Source organism: Notechis scutatus, chromosome 3 (assembly GCF_049901735.1).
Source record: "Notechis scutatus isolate UNSWTSFEM ecotype Mainland chromosome 3, rNotScu1.2, whole genome shotgun sequence".
Classification (NCBI taxonomy): Eukaryota; Metazoa; Chordata; class Lepidosauria; order Squamata; family Elapidae; genus Notechis; species Notechis scutatus.
Window position 1 is genome coordinate 15175429 of NC_142011.1, and position 17754 is coordinate 15193182.

At 36.7% G+C, this 17754-nt stretch overlaps 2 protein-coding genes across 4 annotated transcripts in view; both read right to left on the minus strand.

Annotated features, from left to right (window-relative positions):
- STX16 (syntaxin 16) overlaps positions 1-17754 on the minus strand; it is a 385173-nt gene that overhangs the window by 35104 nt on the left and 332315 nt on the right. The gene's annotated exons all lie outside the window — the stretch shown is intronic.
- Positions 1-17754, minus strand: part of GNAS (GNAS complex locus) — a 223816-nt gene that overhangs the window by 9712 nt on the left and 196350 nt on the right. For all 3 annotated transcript variants that reach the window (XM_087959239.1, XM_026664916.2, XM_087959240.1), the window contains exons 6-7: positions 2055-2109; positions 552-625 (exon numbers count right to left, since the gene is read on the minus strand). In XM_087959239.1, coding sequence (XP_087815365.1) covers positions 552-625; positions 2055-2109 — 129 coding nt within the window. The remainder of the gene's footprint in view (positions 1-551; positions 626-2054; positions 2110-17754) is intronic.

A 17754-nucleotide genomic window follows, 5' to 3' on the forward strand; every position in this document is an offset into this window, starting at 1 on the left:
GTAAGATTTTTTCAGAAATGGTTTGCCACTGCCTCATTTCTAGGACTGAAAGAAAGTGACTGGACCAAGGACTCCTAGTAGCTTTGTACCCAAGACAGTCTGCTGGTTTCTAGCCTGAGACCTTAACCACTATACCAAACTGGCCCTCAAAACTAACTTAGATGATTATAAAAATGAAATAGAACAGAACTGAACAACATTTTTATTTACCACAACATGGATATAGTTATATTAATTTTTCATAGACATGTTATTGGAACATTCTGTTTTCCTCAAAAATAGGTCAATATAAGAACAGAGGATGGGGTAGGACAGAGTGTTAATGTATTTCTCAAATTAGACTGTCTGGATGCTGAAGTGCTTTATGTTATTCCAAATGTTGTCTGGCCATAAACCATGCCTACTTCCAGAAATACAGGAAAAACCTTGCTTGAATTGGCTTTTTCTCAAGTTAGATCACTATATTATGGAATATTTTGCACATTTCTACTATCTCACTGTTAATTTAATGCCCAGTCTCAATTTAAGCATCCACTATTAGTGATACTTACTGGAAATTTACTTTGTCCACTTGAAACTTGGTTTCAAATATTCCTGATGTCAGAACTCTGCATCTAAGAAGGTCCTTTTTAAAAAAAGAAGAGTTTTTACCCTTAAAAGAACATTCTATTTAAAAAAAAATAGAAGCCTTAGGGAATAATGGGTCAACGAAATAACAACTTTAGGTTCTTTGTAAAAAATGTACAGTAATGTAATTTATACCTCAGGTTTTTAATCTCATATTTTTTTCTTCCATTTCCTCCAGTCCTACCTAGCAACACAAAGCCGCTTACCAGAATAAATAAAATTTGTAAAGTTAAGAAACAGTTTAAAATATACTAACTTGGAAACCAAACAATCAGTTGATAAAAACAGCAACCCATAAGCTCAGAAAACCATGACACAAAGGAAAATTTGAAACCATGGAAAACAGACACACTTCTAAAACCTTCTCTCATTTTGACGTGGATTATAGTTAGAGATAAAAACTTCTGAAAAATGTGGAGGACAAAAAAACGTAGTTTTGGAAAAATGAAATATAGGTAGTAGTTAATTTTTAATATCCTCTATGATAAAAATATCTATTGTTTATAAAAGTTAATTGTATATGTTTATAACAGTAGGGTCCCCCCACCAATAAAATAGAAAAGTTATTCATTTATGGATTGGGGTCATTTTCCCCTACTTTCTTTCTACATGCTCTCATCTTTAATTAGAACTCCACTTACTTCAGGTGAACAACTAAATAAGTTTGGAAAATCTCACAAAAGGGCATTCTATACTACAATGCAAAGCAGAGGTTCAGAAAATGAAAATCATATGCAGGACAGAACACAAGGAAGATACAATCTTAGGACTATGTGAAACTATGGATTTTATTCTGAAATATATTCTAGCTAGAACACACAAAGACATGAATAGGGAACCTGCTAGAAAACATGGGAGGCACAAAATGAGATTAATAGAAGAAGGTGGATACTCTCAATCACAATAGAAACAGATGTGTTGTTGGAAAACCTTAAAGGCCACGTTGGGGACAGATCATCTTTGATAAGGTCTACCTATCTATATGGTTGCAAGAGCTGACACTGATTTGATGGCACTTAACCACTTAATCAACCAACCAACCAACCTCCAATTCTTTAAAATAGCCACTCCTTTTTTTTTAGGATCAAATGGCAGCCACAGGTGACAAACAACTTGGACTGAGCTCTTTTAAAGAGCTGCAGAGAAAGTCACATCTACATCCCCATGAGTTCTGAAGCTCATGTATGAACAGAATGTGAAGTGCTGCATAGTTCTATTGTTTAGAGTTTTAAAATTTAAAACTCGAAGCTTGAGTTGGGACTTGGAATGGGCTGTGAGTACTTGTGATCAAGCAAGTTACCCTGTGGTAGGTCTGATTACTTTGTTCCAGACACTACTAAAACAATCAGGTTTTGAACAAAAGAAATCTATAGACTAGATGTTTTGAAGAAATGTAACTTCATTTTCTCAAAAAGCATTTTACTTACCTGGTCAGAAGGTGTATATTCATTTTGCTTGACTATGTCAATCTTGTCTAGGAAACTAGAGGAAGAAAATATTTTCACTGATAAATTTACACAAGAACATAACAATTTTTTATAATTTTGAAAAGAGTCCATATTGAAAAGCCTATGGCAGGACCCTCCAGTTTCTAGATCACTGTTAATGGGTAATTAAATAAGTTTACTTTTGTAACCACATCAATATAGCACACCACAAAATGCAATGAAAACATAGCTCTGTGCCTTTAATCACTACAGGTACTCCTCAACTTTTGACTGTAACTGGAACCAGAATTTCTACTGCAAAGCAAGCTGTGAATTGTGCTTGATTTTAAAAACTTTTTTTTCTGCCATGATTGTTAAATGAGTTACTGCAGTTGTGAATCACACAGACATTAAGTGAATCTGGCTTCCCCTCACTGATTTTGCTTGTCAAGAACCACAGACTAGGAATATCTCAAATGGTGGTCACATGACCGCCTGAGATGCTGCAACCATTATAAATACATGCTAATTGCCAAGCACCCAAATTTGACTAGGGTGACCAGTTGTAGGTCACTTTGTTCAGTGCCATTGTAAATTTGAACTGTTGCTAAACGAGTGGCTGTAAGTCAAGGACTACATGTACATTGGTCTGGCTCTCATCCTGTTTATTGGAAGCCTGAAAAAAAATGCTTGTTCGAACTAATTCAAAGTAACATTCAAGGATACTGCAAGCTAAGCAGCACAAGGATGGATCATTCTATCAATTGATTCCATATTGAGTCACTCCAGAAGAAGATATTTCATCAAGAGCTGGGAGTATTCCCTCAAATCTCTTATGTTTCTTTTAACAGGTTTTTGAACTTGGGAGTTTAAAGGGGTGGCATTTGCATAGGAATACAGGGTAGCAAAAATGCAGAACAATAACAAATAAATCACCATTATTTATGCCAATTATTAGGTGCCTACAATCCAAGTATCCATGTTGCTTCTACTGTAATGACTGAAGAGATGCTTACACAGAGAGAATAAGTAGTCTAATGCAGGGATCCCCAACCTTTTCGACGCCGCGGCCCGGTACCGGCATCAGCTGGGCACCGCGGCCCGGTACCGGCATCAACTGGGCGCCGCCATCTTTTTTTGATGAAAAAGTGCTTCCGGTGAGCTTTCTACCTGGAAAAGCTCACCGGAAGCACTTTTTTACCAAAAAAAGATGGCGGCGCCCAGCAACCAGCGGCCCGGTAAGAGTTGTTCCGCGGACCGGTATCGGTCCGTGGACCGGCGGTTGGGGACCCCTGGTCTAATGGACAAGATGCTGGACTTACACCGTGAGCAATTTGATGCAAAATAATAAAGTAATATTGTGTTCATAGGACATCCAATTATAAACAAATATCCTGTCAGTTCTTCATTAATCATGTTAATTTTTTTCAGCTGCAAATTGCCTCAAAATACCATAAATTTATCATTCATTTGCTTTCTTGCAGGCTCTAGAGGTAACTGCTTCCTATTTATTAATACAAATATAAATTAGAAGGAAGGTAATGGGGGGGTCTGTCCAGCAACACCCCCCACCCCACATTGGACCCTAGAGGAATTACACCATTTTAGATTCCTCTTATGCATTTTGAGGATCCGTGCCATATTCGGTTTGGCTCCAGCAGACCAGACTCAATGTGTAGCCAGAAGACATGAGTAATGAGGGAATTTTTAGTTTATGTGCTGTTCTCCGGTGCTACAAATCCTCCCTGAACTTTCAGGCACCAATGGAAGACAGCGTAACATAGCAGCTTCAGAGGGAGAGACTGGCATATGCATCAGAGGAATCTATGGAAAAATGAAGTTTCCTGAGTAGCTTCTTGGAACCGTAGACGGCCTGAGTAATATCTAGACCTTGTCACAACAGATACAGCAACTGTCTGAATATGGAAACAGCACATTGGGGTTGGCAATATTGCATATATAGGTAGTCCTCGAGTTATAACCATTCTTTTAGTGACTGTATGAAGTTACAACAGCACTGAAAAAAGTGACTTATGACCGATTTTCACATAACCACAGCAGCATCCCCATGGTCACATGATTAAAATTCGGACACTCGGCAACTGGCATGTCCTTATGATGGTTGCAGTGTCCCATGGTCATGTGATCACCTTTTGCAACCTGCTGACAACAAAGTAAATGGGGAAGCCAGATTAACCCATAGTAACCCCGTTACTAACTTAACAAGTGCAGCAATTCACTTGACAATTGTGGCAAGAAAAGTTGTAAAATGGGGCAAAACTCACTTAACAACTGTATTGCTTAGCAAAGGAAATGTTGGGCTCAATTGTGATCGTAAGTCGAGGACTACCTATAGAAAGATTGTGTCTCCTGGCACAAAAATAGTTAAATGGCCAACATCTCTCAAGATCGCCACATTTTTAATCTTGGAAGATGCTGATACATTGATCATAGTGCAACACTATGTGAAGGTGCTTGCTGATTCTTGACTTAGATTTATCATGTATCTTTGTTTTCCTTGTTTCATTTTTATCATATTTATACATAAAACACATAGGTATGGCCCTAATAAATCTCATATTTGTCTTTCTATCCATCTATCTGGACTTAAACAGTAAGAGAAGAAAAATAGGGATAATTTGTCAATCTATGTAATCTGAACAATATATATTTGTTAAAGTATTAACAAAAATATAACAATGTAATGACAAATAACTGACTTCAACTATAATACTATAGGGATCCTATGAGAGGGGCAGGGAGACTATCTTTTTCTGATTCTCCAATAGGTTTTAAGTCACTTGTTTACAATTTACAGTGAGAGAGAGAGGGAGAATCTATGACGAAGGAAGGAAGGCAGGAAGGAAGGAGGGAGGGAGGGAGGGAAGGAAGAAAGGAAAGAAAGAGCAACACTTAGATGTAACATCAGGTGGCAGCACCTAGCCAACTTTGCTGATGTCAAAAAATCAGAGAAGAGTTTGACCTGGATAGTGCATGGATGAGAGGTTATCAAAAAATGCCAGATTATGTGTGGATGTAATAGAACTCATGAAAAGGGCAATAGAAGAAAGCAAGCCATTTCCACGTTGCTCCACATGCCCCTACAATCAACCAGACTCACACCTGATCAAGGGCAACTTTACTTTAGAAGTCATAGAAACAGGATTTCTATGGGGGTTTGCTGGGCAGGACTACATGAATAAACTAAAGTCCAAATTAAAACTATGCCTCAAGTGTCAGAAATGGTGTAGGGTCTCCCGCTTGGGCGGGGGATTGGACTAGATGACCTACAAGGTCCCTTCCAACTTTGATTATCTGTTATCTGTTATGTGAACATACCTACAAAGATCAGGATAGTGCAAACCAGGGTATTTTTTTCTATGACACTTTATGGAAATTAAAGTTGGGCTTTGAAGAAGCAGGATAGGAAGAGCACCGACACTTTCTGAATGTTGGAGTTGGATAAGACTCCTGAGAACACTGTGGATCAAACGAATTAACCCAGAATTCTCATTTGACCAGGTTCAAATAATCATACATTACATGAAGGCTCTTGCAAAAGGCTCTAATGCTGGGAAAGGTGGAAGAAAAGAGAAGAGGGGGCAATATGCCGACTCTGTAATCCGTTTAGAGAGGGCTGTAAAGCTCTGTGAAGTGGTATATATAAGTCTAAGTGCTATTGCTATCAGAGCAAGGTAGACAGACAGTACTGATTGAGTGCACAGTGGAAGACCAGGTTAGGATAGTTTGTCAAGGAGAAAAATCAATCCAGGTGGTTGGTAGAAGCTGAAAATGACAATCATTTAATCCAGGCTCCCAGAATTTCCCAGCCAGCCATGCTATCTTAGAGCACGGGTGGCAAACGATGGCTTTTTTAATGACCTGTGGACTTCAACTTGTGGGCGTTGAAGTCCACAAGTCATAAAGGGGCCATTGTTCCCCACCTCTGATTTAATCAATCAAATCAATTGACAAATATTTCTGGGGAAGCTGAGTGGATTAATTCTAAGTAGAGAAGCAAAACCGGCAAATAGCAATAAACTGCTAAAATAAACTGCTAAAACAATTATTACGGGCTTTGAATGGCTATGCTTGACTCGTGCCATTTCAGCTTTGCTAATTCAAACATAACAATCCTTGCTGGTTTTGCTTTTTCACAAGATTGTATATCCAATATTTATTTCTAGCAATCACCTAGAAATATTGTTTTTTTTGTGTTTTTTTTTGTGCTACTCGTGCCAATGGGTTCGGATACACTGGCACAGTTAAGAGAACGTACAAGAAATTTCCAAATAGCGAAGTAGGAAAAAAAAAAGAGGCAAAACTGTTCTGCAGTTGTTTATGCAGACTATTTTTAGGCTTGTGATTTCCTTGAAAAACACCAGCTACTCAGGCCAGGCAGCAAAGCACGCCCTGCTGAATGTGGCCTTCCAGGGCTACATACACGCTAGGTAAAACAGGTCAGAATGCCATAAATATGTCTTCTTTTCCCAAAAAACAAGTTCCAGCATTTCAACCTTCCTGCATTTAAAAGTTAAAACTTTCAGAGAAAAACCTGTCCTTGTGAATAGTTACCAAGGAAGACCATTATTTGGCAAACAATACCGTATTTTCTTTTTAGAAAGATCTGGGGGAGAAGGAAGTGCAGGCTGTAAATATCAAACCGAGTTGAAACAATACAGTGAATTTGGGGGGAAGGGTGAGACAGATTTGGGGGGGGGGGGGATGGTGGGATAAAAGAAGAACCCCTCCCCCCCCCAAATGCAGAAAAGGGCAAAAGGGGTAGAAGTTTCCAAGAACATCTACCCAGGAGCAACTTAGCGTGCTGAAGTACAACTCTCAAATTGCAGAAAGTGCATGTTTGTTTGTGTGTGTGTGTGTGTGTGTGTGTGTGTATTTCTGTGTCCTGCTTCAAAAAAAACCCCTTTTACAGCATTATTGTAACCCGTTTCTAAGATTATTAGGATCTCTCAATACTATCAGAAAGTTTAAGGAAAAATGTTAATGTGTACCTTGATTATATAGAGTTAAAAAAATCAATATATATTTTTCTTTTTGCATATAATGCTGAAAGGGAGTTACATCAGCACAATGCATCTTTTGGTTGTTAGATAAACTGCTTTGGTGTCGGTAAAGTTTTGCATATCATGTTACAACAGCCAGGAATTAAATCAGCTTATTAATTTCATCTTTCACACTTTCCAATCAGATTATCATCCCAAGTCAATTTTGTGGTCTATTATATTTCAGAAGCTTGCCTTCCCCAATTTCAAAGACTACCTTTTCTTATTGGGTGGGGGGAAAAACCAAAGAAATATAAGTTTAGACCTGGAAATATTTTAAATATGTTCAATTTAGAGTATAGACTGTATACTTCTTTACCAACATTCCAGCTTTGAAACAATAAAATCTGGTTTCCTTCAGCAGAAAGAGTTTTTACTTACATGTACTTTTGAATCCTAACAACAATATACTATACTAGAAAAAATTGAAACAGAATATTAATATTTGGATTACTAGGAGGAAGATTCACCAAAGTCCAATGAGAAAGGGAAAAAAAACATTAAAGAAGAAGCTTCAAAAACTTTTAACTCTCTTGCCATTAACCTACATTTTTCCCAATGCTGGAAATACGAGGAAAAATACAAGCCCCATTTTAACATGAATGCACTTTCATGCTAAGAAATAAAGAACAACCAACCAGAGACAATTTGCCAATCCTTTCCACAAAGTCATTTCAATTTTTAATATTTGTGCCCTAGCAAAACAATAACAGACTCATAACATTTCTCAGCATTTGTATGAAACTCTTTTTGTTCTAGAAAACTGTAAGTATTTGTATCTTATCAGATAACGGCGATTAGGGAGAAAAAACTAGTTTGATTACTGCCCATATTTGTCCTATGAATACAAACAAAATTATAATTCCTGGAATCCAAAGCTGGAAGTCCAACTGCTGATTACTCAGAAAGTAAAACTAAAATCCTCTGGAAATAAGAAAAACAGCTTCGACTTCACTCCTCCAGGGAAGTCCCACCAGCTGTTTGAGGACACTGGTTTGCCTGTTCAATTGCTCTGTTAGAAAGCTTTTCTCCCCTAAAACAAAAAAGCTGTTTTCCTAAAAGTTTAAGTCATTTTACGATCCCTGCATTCTGGAATTATACAGAACAAGCCTGCAAATTACATCCCTTTTCTGAATTTGAAGAATGCTATCAAATCTTTCAATCTTCTTTTCTCAAGGTTAAACATATTTAGTGGCCACCATTTGATCTCATGGTATTTTCCCCCCTTACTGTTTTTGACAGTATATGTTTACACCACTTGATTTGCAGATCCTTAACAACATGGTATTTTCTGTGGCTAATTGTTGTAGCAAAAACTCTTGTTTTCCCCTCCAACAGTCAATTTTGAAAATGAGGGTCAGCATACCAAAAGTGAGGCAAAACTTGCCATTTCAGCTAGAAGTGTGTAGCATAGGTTTCACCAAGTCCACAAAAACCATAACATTTAAATTTCTAAGTTTCCTATTTTCAAATCCCAATATCTAGACATACTGGTTTTTAATTGTTGCAGAATGTGCAGGAACAAAATTTAGTCTGGGCTGATCCCTATCTCTTCAGCCCAACTCACCTCAAAGGGTTGCTGTTGTGAGACAAATAGGAGAGGAGGAAAGAGTATTTGATACTTTTGCCACCTTGAGTTATTCATAAAAAACAGTTAAGGTGGGATTTTTTTAAAAAACCCAACCTAAAATAAGAAGAGCTAACTTTAAAAAAAGCAACACAGCAACTGACCCCTCTAAAAACTTTATTCGAAACGTGCCTAAAATAAGCTTGTTTCGCCTCAGTAAGAAGGAAAAGCCATGAAAAGATTTTAAAATGTAAATTGGATGTAGCACAAACATAACCTGCATACATCCAAAAGCATTTGCCTTGCCCGTAGCAAATCTCAAATTCTTAAAATGAAACCAAATGACTACGAATCAACCGGCTGCAGCTTTGCTTTTTGACCTCCTGTTCCAAGCACATAATCTATTATCTCAACAACCCATGCACAGCCCTGTGAGGTAAGGGTACGCATTTATTTTATATTGCCATGTGCTGGCAGGCAGGAAAGTTAACGCTGAGTGCAGAATGATCTGCCACATATTTTGAGCTGGAGGTGATTATTTGAACAGGAGATTTCTCGACTCAGTGTCCTAGACACACACTGCATGACACCCCCACTCTCACAAAATAGTCACACAGTTTAGAATATTTAGAAAGATGGGAATACACTGTTAAGCTGAAATAGCTGCCCAACTCTTAAAAAGCCACAAATGAAGCTTATAGTAAATCATTGTAACTAGCTAAAATTATCCTCTATATTTAGAGTTTGGAGATGAATCACTTTCTTTTGCTTCTTAATAAACTGGCACATGGAAGGAGAATGTTACACATCAATTCTCAAACTCACTGGGCAGTATTAAAATATTTGTTGATTAAAAATGTAGTTGTTTTATATCTTATTTTAAAAACGGATTTACTTGCAGTTTGGCAGTAAAATCTAAAGCGCATTCTGAATGCTGTCTAAAAATGTAGTAGATCCAAATTGTATCATTACGTAGATGAAATAAATGTGTAGGACTTGCAGGACTAGGGGGAAAACGGGTGCAATATTTTTTTTTTTAAAAAAGCAGCTTTCACAAATAAATTGGCTTTAATTACAGGGCCACAGGATAGCATTCCAACCACTTGGAGGCAGAGGGGCAGTAGTGCTCAAAATTTCAAGCAAATAGCAAGACAATAGTAAAGTATGATTTTTCTATTTATTGGAAACCCATTTTTCTTTATTGTTTTGCAATTCCTTACGGAATGCATCAAGTACACATTAGAGACAGAGCAAAACAAAAACAAAAACCCACAAACTACTGAATGCGATGTTTGCCCTCTTATCATAAAATGTAGGGTTTGGGACTGAGGTGAGGATGGGAAGTAAAGAAATAAGAAATGAGAGGGGGGGAGAAATCCTTGAACAAGAATACCAGGTTTTGCATAATTACTCTTTCCTTAAAAATTCAATATTCAATGGGTGCACTGGGAAAACAATTCAACCTGTGCTTTTATATACATTTGGGGCGCAAACCAGAAAAGCAAATCAAGCAGCAAACAAGCCAGCGAAGCAGCAGACAGAAGAAAAAGGCAAGAAGAAGAAAAAAGGAAAGTCTATTTAAAGACACAAGAGATGTCTTTCTTTTTTTCTCTTTCAGCCGGTCTAAAGTTAGTCTGGCTTAGAAGATGCACCAACTTTCCCAATCAGTTTTACATTACAGCACAAGTCCAGAAATAGCTCCCAGCCGTCTTGGCCTCTAGCACGGTTGCCATGACAATGGAACCACAGTTCTATAAATAGATCATCAGCACCAAATCTTGTGAGGCACATCTGGAAAGGGGCCAGGCGAGTCCCAGCTTGACAAATAAAAATAGGCTCCGGCAGTTGGAAAGGTACAATGCATCTCTCCACTCGTAGACAAAGATAATCAGAGCTGAACGGAGAAAGAACCCTGATTGCTTTTTAATGCAGGATCGGGTTTATAGTAGGGTTATAAAAACACGAAGGCTCCATTATTCACATAAAAGCCGCAGTTAGGCGTTTACATTCTTTGCTTTAAAGATTTCAACTCCCCCCCCTTTTTTTCCTTCCCTTCCCCCTCTTGCAGTCTGTGGCAAACCGTGTCATTTCGAGACTCAGAACTGTGCAATTTCTTCCCTATGGGGGAGGGTGTGTGTTTTACACACACACACACACAAAAAAAAACCCGGGTTCCTCTTCCAGGTTTTAGTTACAGGATTGCATTTCTGCCTGTCTGCAGTCGAACGACTCCTTCCACGGAGAACCCATTTTACAGAAAATACTGTCAATTTTGCATAGAAAAAATAAAGTATGATGTGGAATTCTTAAAAGGGGATATTAATTTTACATTGTCCCTGCATAGCTTACCAGAAAATTCACATTGCTTTAATACCTGATTTGACCCCCAAAGTGCTTTTGCAAGAGGCAACTGGACTTTCTGGTTTTTCTTTGAAGATGTTTTGCTTCTCATCCAAGGAGCTTCTTCAGCTCTGGCTGGATGGTGGGGAATGGAAGGATTTCTACTCCTCCTTGTGGAACTAAATATACATTGCCACCTCTACCATCACCATCTTCATCATCCTTGTTTAGCAACATGAAAATTAAGTCAGTGAGTCTTCTATTTCTGCCTTTCCCTTGTTTCATTTAAAACCAGCACACCAATTTACTGTGACAAACCAGTTTCTAACGATGGATTGTAAATCTGTCATATTACAATGAACCATTGTTAACAGTGATGATGATTTAGGGTCCAGTCATCATTCTATACTGGGATCATTCAAAAAGCAGAAGGATTTTTTAAATCTCTTGTCATCAGAGCACAGGAAGTGAATGAAAACAACATTTGCTAGTATCTCTCCTAAAACTTTTGATGTGTCACACATCACAGTAACTCATTTTCATAATTAAATATTATGCTCAAAGTTCAATTCATTCATAATATCGGAGAAACATTCTATTTTTAAACCTAGGTCTTTGGTCAATCAATTTTAAAAATATAATTTAGAAACCACTTTGAAATGCATCTATGAGATCGATCTATCATCTATCTATCTATCTATCTATCTATCTATCTATCTATCTATCTATCATGTGAAAATTTAACCACTATATTCATTAATACAACTACATTGGTATAATTTTCAAGTTAGCCATCCTAAATAATCTCGAATCAATATGGCTGGAATTAAAGCACTATATAAATTGATTAAATAGCCCAGATTCAGTTATCTTTACAATTGAAATAGCCATAAAATTAGGTTCATAAGTTCTATTTATATTCTTCCAGCTATAGCAGTGAAATAATAACCTGAAAGAAAACAATAACTTAAAAAAATGAGGTAAACTTAATTAGGACTGCAGATGAAATGAAACTACTTTATGGGAGGGAGGGAGGTATGAAAGGAAGGAAGGAAGGAAGGAAGGAAGGAAGGAAGGAAGGAAGGAAGGAAGGAAGGAAAGAAAGAAAGAAAGAAAGAAAGAAAGAAAGAAAGAAAGAAAGAAAGAAAGAAAGAAAGAAAGAAAGAAAGAAAGAAAGAAAGAAAGAAAGAAAGAAAGAAAGAAAGAAAGAAAGATTCCTTGAAAATACCGGAAAGGAATGAATGCAGGTGTTTATACAAATCTCACCATCAGCCTACAGGAATCCTTTAGGTCCTTACATGGATATTTTCACTTCTACAAATTGTAGATTTAAGCTTCTTTCACTGTCAAACTTATATGAGAGTCTTCATAAGTCCTCACTCCCAACCACGTACAATTTTGTCAAATGAACAATATACATTTCAACTTGCATTTAATATCTTGGAAAATTTTAATGCTGTAACATACTGGTTATATATGCATTTGATATTTCCATTTGTTTGTACTGAACAGAGCTTAACATACCCAACTTCGAAGGGTTTAAGGCTCTAAAATTGCTGCCAAGTTCCATTTAGAAAAAGAAGTATACAATCAGAAGCAGCTTTTCAGTTAAGAATGTCTAGAGAAATCTCTATCCTGCAAATAGATTCCTTAGAATATATGCAAATGAAAAAGTACGCAAAAAACATCTCAGCCTGTTCAGTGCTCATTCTAGTCTAATCTAAATGATAAGTCTTAAATTTAACCCTACAATAGCTATATTTATGCACAGAACAAAACCTTCTGCTCCTCATGTCTAAATTATTCTATGATGATCTATCTATGATGAGTATAATACTATTATGCAATTTAACAGTCTTACTTCTTTAACATTAGGCTTTTGCAATCTGTTTAAGCAACCAAGTATTAACATAATCACCAAACCAAAAACATTTCACTAATTGCAGCAGGAAAATGAGATAAATGTATTAATGAGAGAATGAGAAAAATGTATTAATACTAATAATTGAATTTTGAGAAAACTTTCTGAATGAAGAGACCAGCATTTTTCCCCACCCCAAATGTTGCATTCATAACTTTCTGAAAACTACTGGAGTCTTCAAAAGCAATTTGCCGTATCCTGTTTCCAAAAGCAGAAAAGAAAACTAAAAAGCCTATTAAAATCCAGCTAAGTGTACTTCTCTGAATTGAGGCTGCAGATAGCAAAAGGTGTGGAACTTTAGCAATTCCATTTTCTTTTGCAAAACAGCTTGAAAGATCAAATGGAGAACCTTCTTCCAAGCTTCCACTTCAACAAAGGGAATATATAAGATGCGAAGTGCCAGTAAATGAACAGAAGTAGCTCTAATACTTTGCACTTCTTAGAAAGCATTATGCATGTACTTTATGTTATGTTATATGTGTGTGTGTGTGTGTGTGTGTGTGCGCGTGCCTGCCAGTTGCTTCCCTGTTGCCTAATGTAACCTGAATGCTGATCTTAAAATTTATCTCCCACATTTCCAGCAGGTTTCTTACTGTAAACGCTGCAATGCTCAAGCCACCTAAGTGAGAACCTATCTCTGAAGCAATTAAGTAGTTTCATTGTTTTCTTAAAACTGTTTAGATTGCAGCAGCCATTTTTCAATACTGTAACTAAAATGGTTTCCATGTTCCATTAATTAAGGAGTTTGCTCAACAAAGGATTTTGAAAATGAAAAATCAAAGATGAAGTCCTTGAAAAAAAAAAGATATTAAAAAAGTTAAAAAGACTACTGAACCAAATGTATTCGACTTGGTCAGCAAATAAAGAGATTCAAATGGGTTCCAGTTTTTAATTAAGGTGAGAAAATGTTGGGACTGCAAATTACAGACAAACTCAATACGCACATACCACTTATCACTACGTGAATGAAAAGAACTATTTTACATTTTTTTTTTTAAATCGACTTGGAAAAAAGAGGAAACTAACTCCAAGATATATATTGATAATATTCTAAATCTAAAAAGAATGGCATGTGTATATATTTTTACTCATAATTAGCCAGAATAATAACAATATAAAATTGAAGTTTCATCTCATAGGACCTATTGTAAGGTTCAACTTTTCATATCGCCATCTTAATCAGGAGACTCCTGAGTTCCCTGTGGATTTTACCATACAAAACACTGGCTCTCTAAAGTATTATTTACTGTATAACAATGATGGCGAACCTTTTTGGCAATGATTGCCGAAAGTGCGCATGCGCGCATACCCAAAATGTAGTACGCATGTGCCTCACATATGCATGCGCCCCACTCTGCATGTGCTCTATCCCCCACACATGTACAGCAGAGAACTGAAAACCAGCTAGCTGGCGGGAGGCATAGAGAAGGCTCTGTGTGCCACCTGTGGCACACATGCCATAGGTTTACCACCATTACTATATAACCTAGATGTATCCTACAAACAGATCATATCTGTCCAAATAAATACATAAAATAAAATAACCTAGTTTGCCAATTAAATCATTTTTAAACTGTACTAATAATATGTAAGAAAGGGCCAATTCAGAAAATGTCATATTTGATTTATGAAATCTGAACTGACTCCTGAAGATTTATCATGATTTTTTTTCAGATGTAATATTGTTAATATATTTAATAAGACATTGAAAAACTGTGAGGAATTACTCAGGTCTGATCCTTTCGATGCAGTTTTTTCTTCAATCTAACAATCACATCAAAAACTAAATTACAGGTAGATGTGAGAGAGCAGAGTCTTTTCCCCTGTGGCCGCTGAAGAGCCGCCACGATAGAGCCGAAGGTATTGGTGATAGAGGGACCTGGCCATTTGCTGGGTCACCTTGCAGACATTGTGGCTAAGCAAGGGTTGCTGGGGCGGCAAAGTTGTAGTTGTGTGATGTGAAGGGATTAAGATATCACACAACTTCTATCGCAACAAATCGAAATATCTTGCTTTCAGATACAGATGCTGCCAATGGAATTTATGTAACAATGCTCCAAATGTAGTAACTAGCAAAATAGTTCTCAGTGGGGCTTTCTTGCTGACTGTTCATATGTTAAAAGTTTTTAGTCTGGAACTGAAACAGGGCATTGTTTTTCAGTTAAAAAGATACAAAACACTGGTGTCATTTGAGAAATTGTTCCTGTTGGAGAATATTAAATTATGAAGATACAGTATTAAAAATACAGTATTAAAAATTGTTTGCTGTACTACACTTTTCCTTACATTACTTAATTTCTATCGGAAAATTACATTTAATCTGTAAGTCATTCATATTAGCCAAATGTGGATATATAAAGACTTGCATTTGTTCAGGAATATCTTTTGAATCTCATAAAACTGCCAACCACATTTTAACTTGCAAGCAATTGTTGCAATAAAAGTGCTATTGTTTAAAAAAAAAAACCAAATTACAACTTAAATTCCAGGTGTGGATCTACATTTCAAGCCAAAGCAAAATTCAACAAAGACAATCCTTCATGACAAGATTTCTAATCCTTGTCCTAGGTAACTGTTGTTTTATGTTGCTGGGATTAGAATGTTGGAAAGTTTGAAATCCTATAAAATGCATTTATTTCTGCTCTCCTCAGAGATGTGTCCATGCTTTTAAAAAATTGAAGAAAAGACTTTAGTTTCTGCAACTGAGGTGTTCACAAATTAATTAGTGTAATATGCTATATCTTTAAAATAAAATTAGATTTCATTGGGAAAGTATGTCTGTCAGTTGGTGAAACAATTCATGAATAACTGGAACTGGAACACAGTATATATAAGTATTTTGGAAAATCAAATGGTGGTACATTATTTAGTTTACTTTTTATGATCCTTTTAGGGAACATTGTTTCACGTACAATGAGAATCCTTGTATGTAAGTTTAAACATCTACAGAAGTCATGGCCAGAAAACTTTCTATACCATCCAAAACAGATGTTATCTCAAGATAGAGGTTTGGCTTATAATAGCTCTTCAGCAATCTTTCCTGAATAGCATTGGAGTATAGATATCACCAATAGATGATTTAAAAAAATTTGGAGATAGCAATTTGCTTGGTAGGAAGGTACTAGCTTTCGTAGCTAGTGACAGAAAATATGATAAGTCTAGAATCCATGGTAGGAGTGTGCAAGGAGAGAAGTCAGCAGTGTGTAATTACTGCTTAGAATGGAGTCAGCCATTTTAGAAAAATTGTCCCAATAACTGCTGCAAGCCAGGGTTAGTTCAGAGATATAGAAGGTCAAAATATGTCAGGACATAACATGGACTAATCCTCAATGATGAGTCACAAGAGGATTCCTGCCTCACTTATTATTGTTAAATATTGCTGTGACTAGTTTCTAATGCACAGTGCATGTCACAGTGCACCCACAATTTCAAGATTTCCATTTGTTTTGCACTACTATAATTAGAGGTTGCAGATTTTCCGGACTTTAAAGAGCAATAGTGTCTGGTGTGAGAGGGAAATCAGCCCTGAGTTGAGAATAAGAGAGGCCAGTACAACATCTTTATGCTGTCATGTTTAACATGCAGACACAGTAGCAAGATACAACATTCTCCGCAATTTCAGTATTCATGATTATACTGTATATGCATTATAATCTGACACAAAGAATTAAGGCAAGCATTGAAGTCTGTACAATGAGCTGAAAATGTTGGCAAGGCTTATAGAAAAGTATGTACTGCCTGAATGCTTACTTCTGTGGGTAAGTGCATTTAAGCTTTTGGAATTGTGTTAACAAGTTACTACTTCTACTTTTGGAATTGTGTTAACAAGTTGCTACTTCTCATTTCATTGAAGGCAGATGTCTTGGGTGAAAAAATGCCAGGTAATGGAGATGCTCACCTAAATTTTGTAATGTCACATGTTCCAGGGAAAATTTCTATGTATCTCCAGATCTAATTCTGCATAAGAAGAAACTAAAACTTCTTCAACAGCCTGACCATTGTTGTGCCCTTTTCCCTTTAGCATGGAATGGTTGAACCAAAATATCAGAATCTTTCCTGAAACAAACTGATTCAATTTTGTCAGGGAGGCCTACCAACAATCTATGAAGAGAACCCTGGGGTAGGACAATGTACAATAATAGCCCAATTGTTCTTGATATTTTTAGATGTATACAGTGCAGGGTCAAGTAGTAACATATACATTGTGATACTGCCCATTCTGAGGATACAAGTTACGTCTTCTTCTGTCACAAACTCTAATTTCTATAATGATGTAATGATTAATGACACCTGTGGCTTCTACTGGATATTTATAACTATTATGATTTTGCCCAAGGTAAATTATCTCTTCTCTTTACTTCATGTTTGCACAAGAAGTTTCATGTATTGTGATATGTCATCCAACCCTGCAAACAAAAGGCAAAGTGAGTTGGTCTCCACCACCAATCATCAGAGTTTGTTCTAGATTCAGCATTACCATTGATAACCTATTATACTATCCAAATTCATATACTTCCTGTAGAAAACTGTATCTAGGAGAACTGTGCAATAGAACTATTGCTGCCCCTGCTACTTTAGTTGTATTTTACATCATTGTGAGGGATTATTTTCGGCTTACCCTCTTCTGTATATTTGCTTCAATGGTGAGTAGGATATCATATTTTTTTCTTCTGCTTCTTGCCTATAAACCAGGGGACAAAAGCTTTCATTTGACTTCCTTCCTTCCTTCCTTCCTTCCTTCCTTCCTTCCTTCCTTCCTTCCTTCCTTCCTTCCAATTGGCAATAATACATAGGTGGCTTAAAATTGCT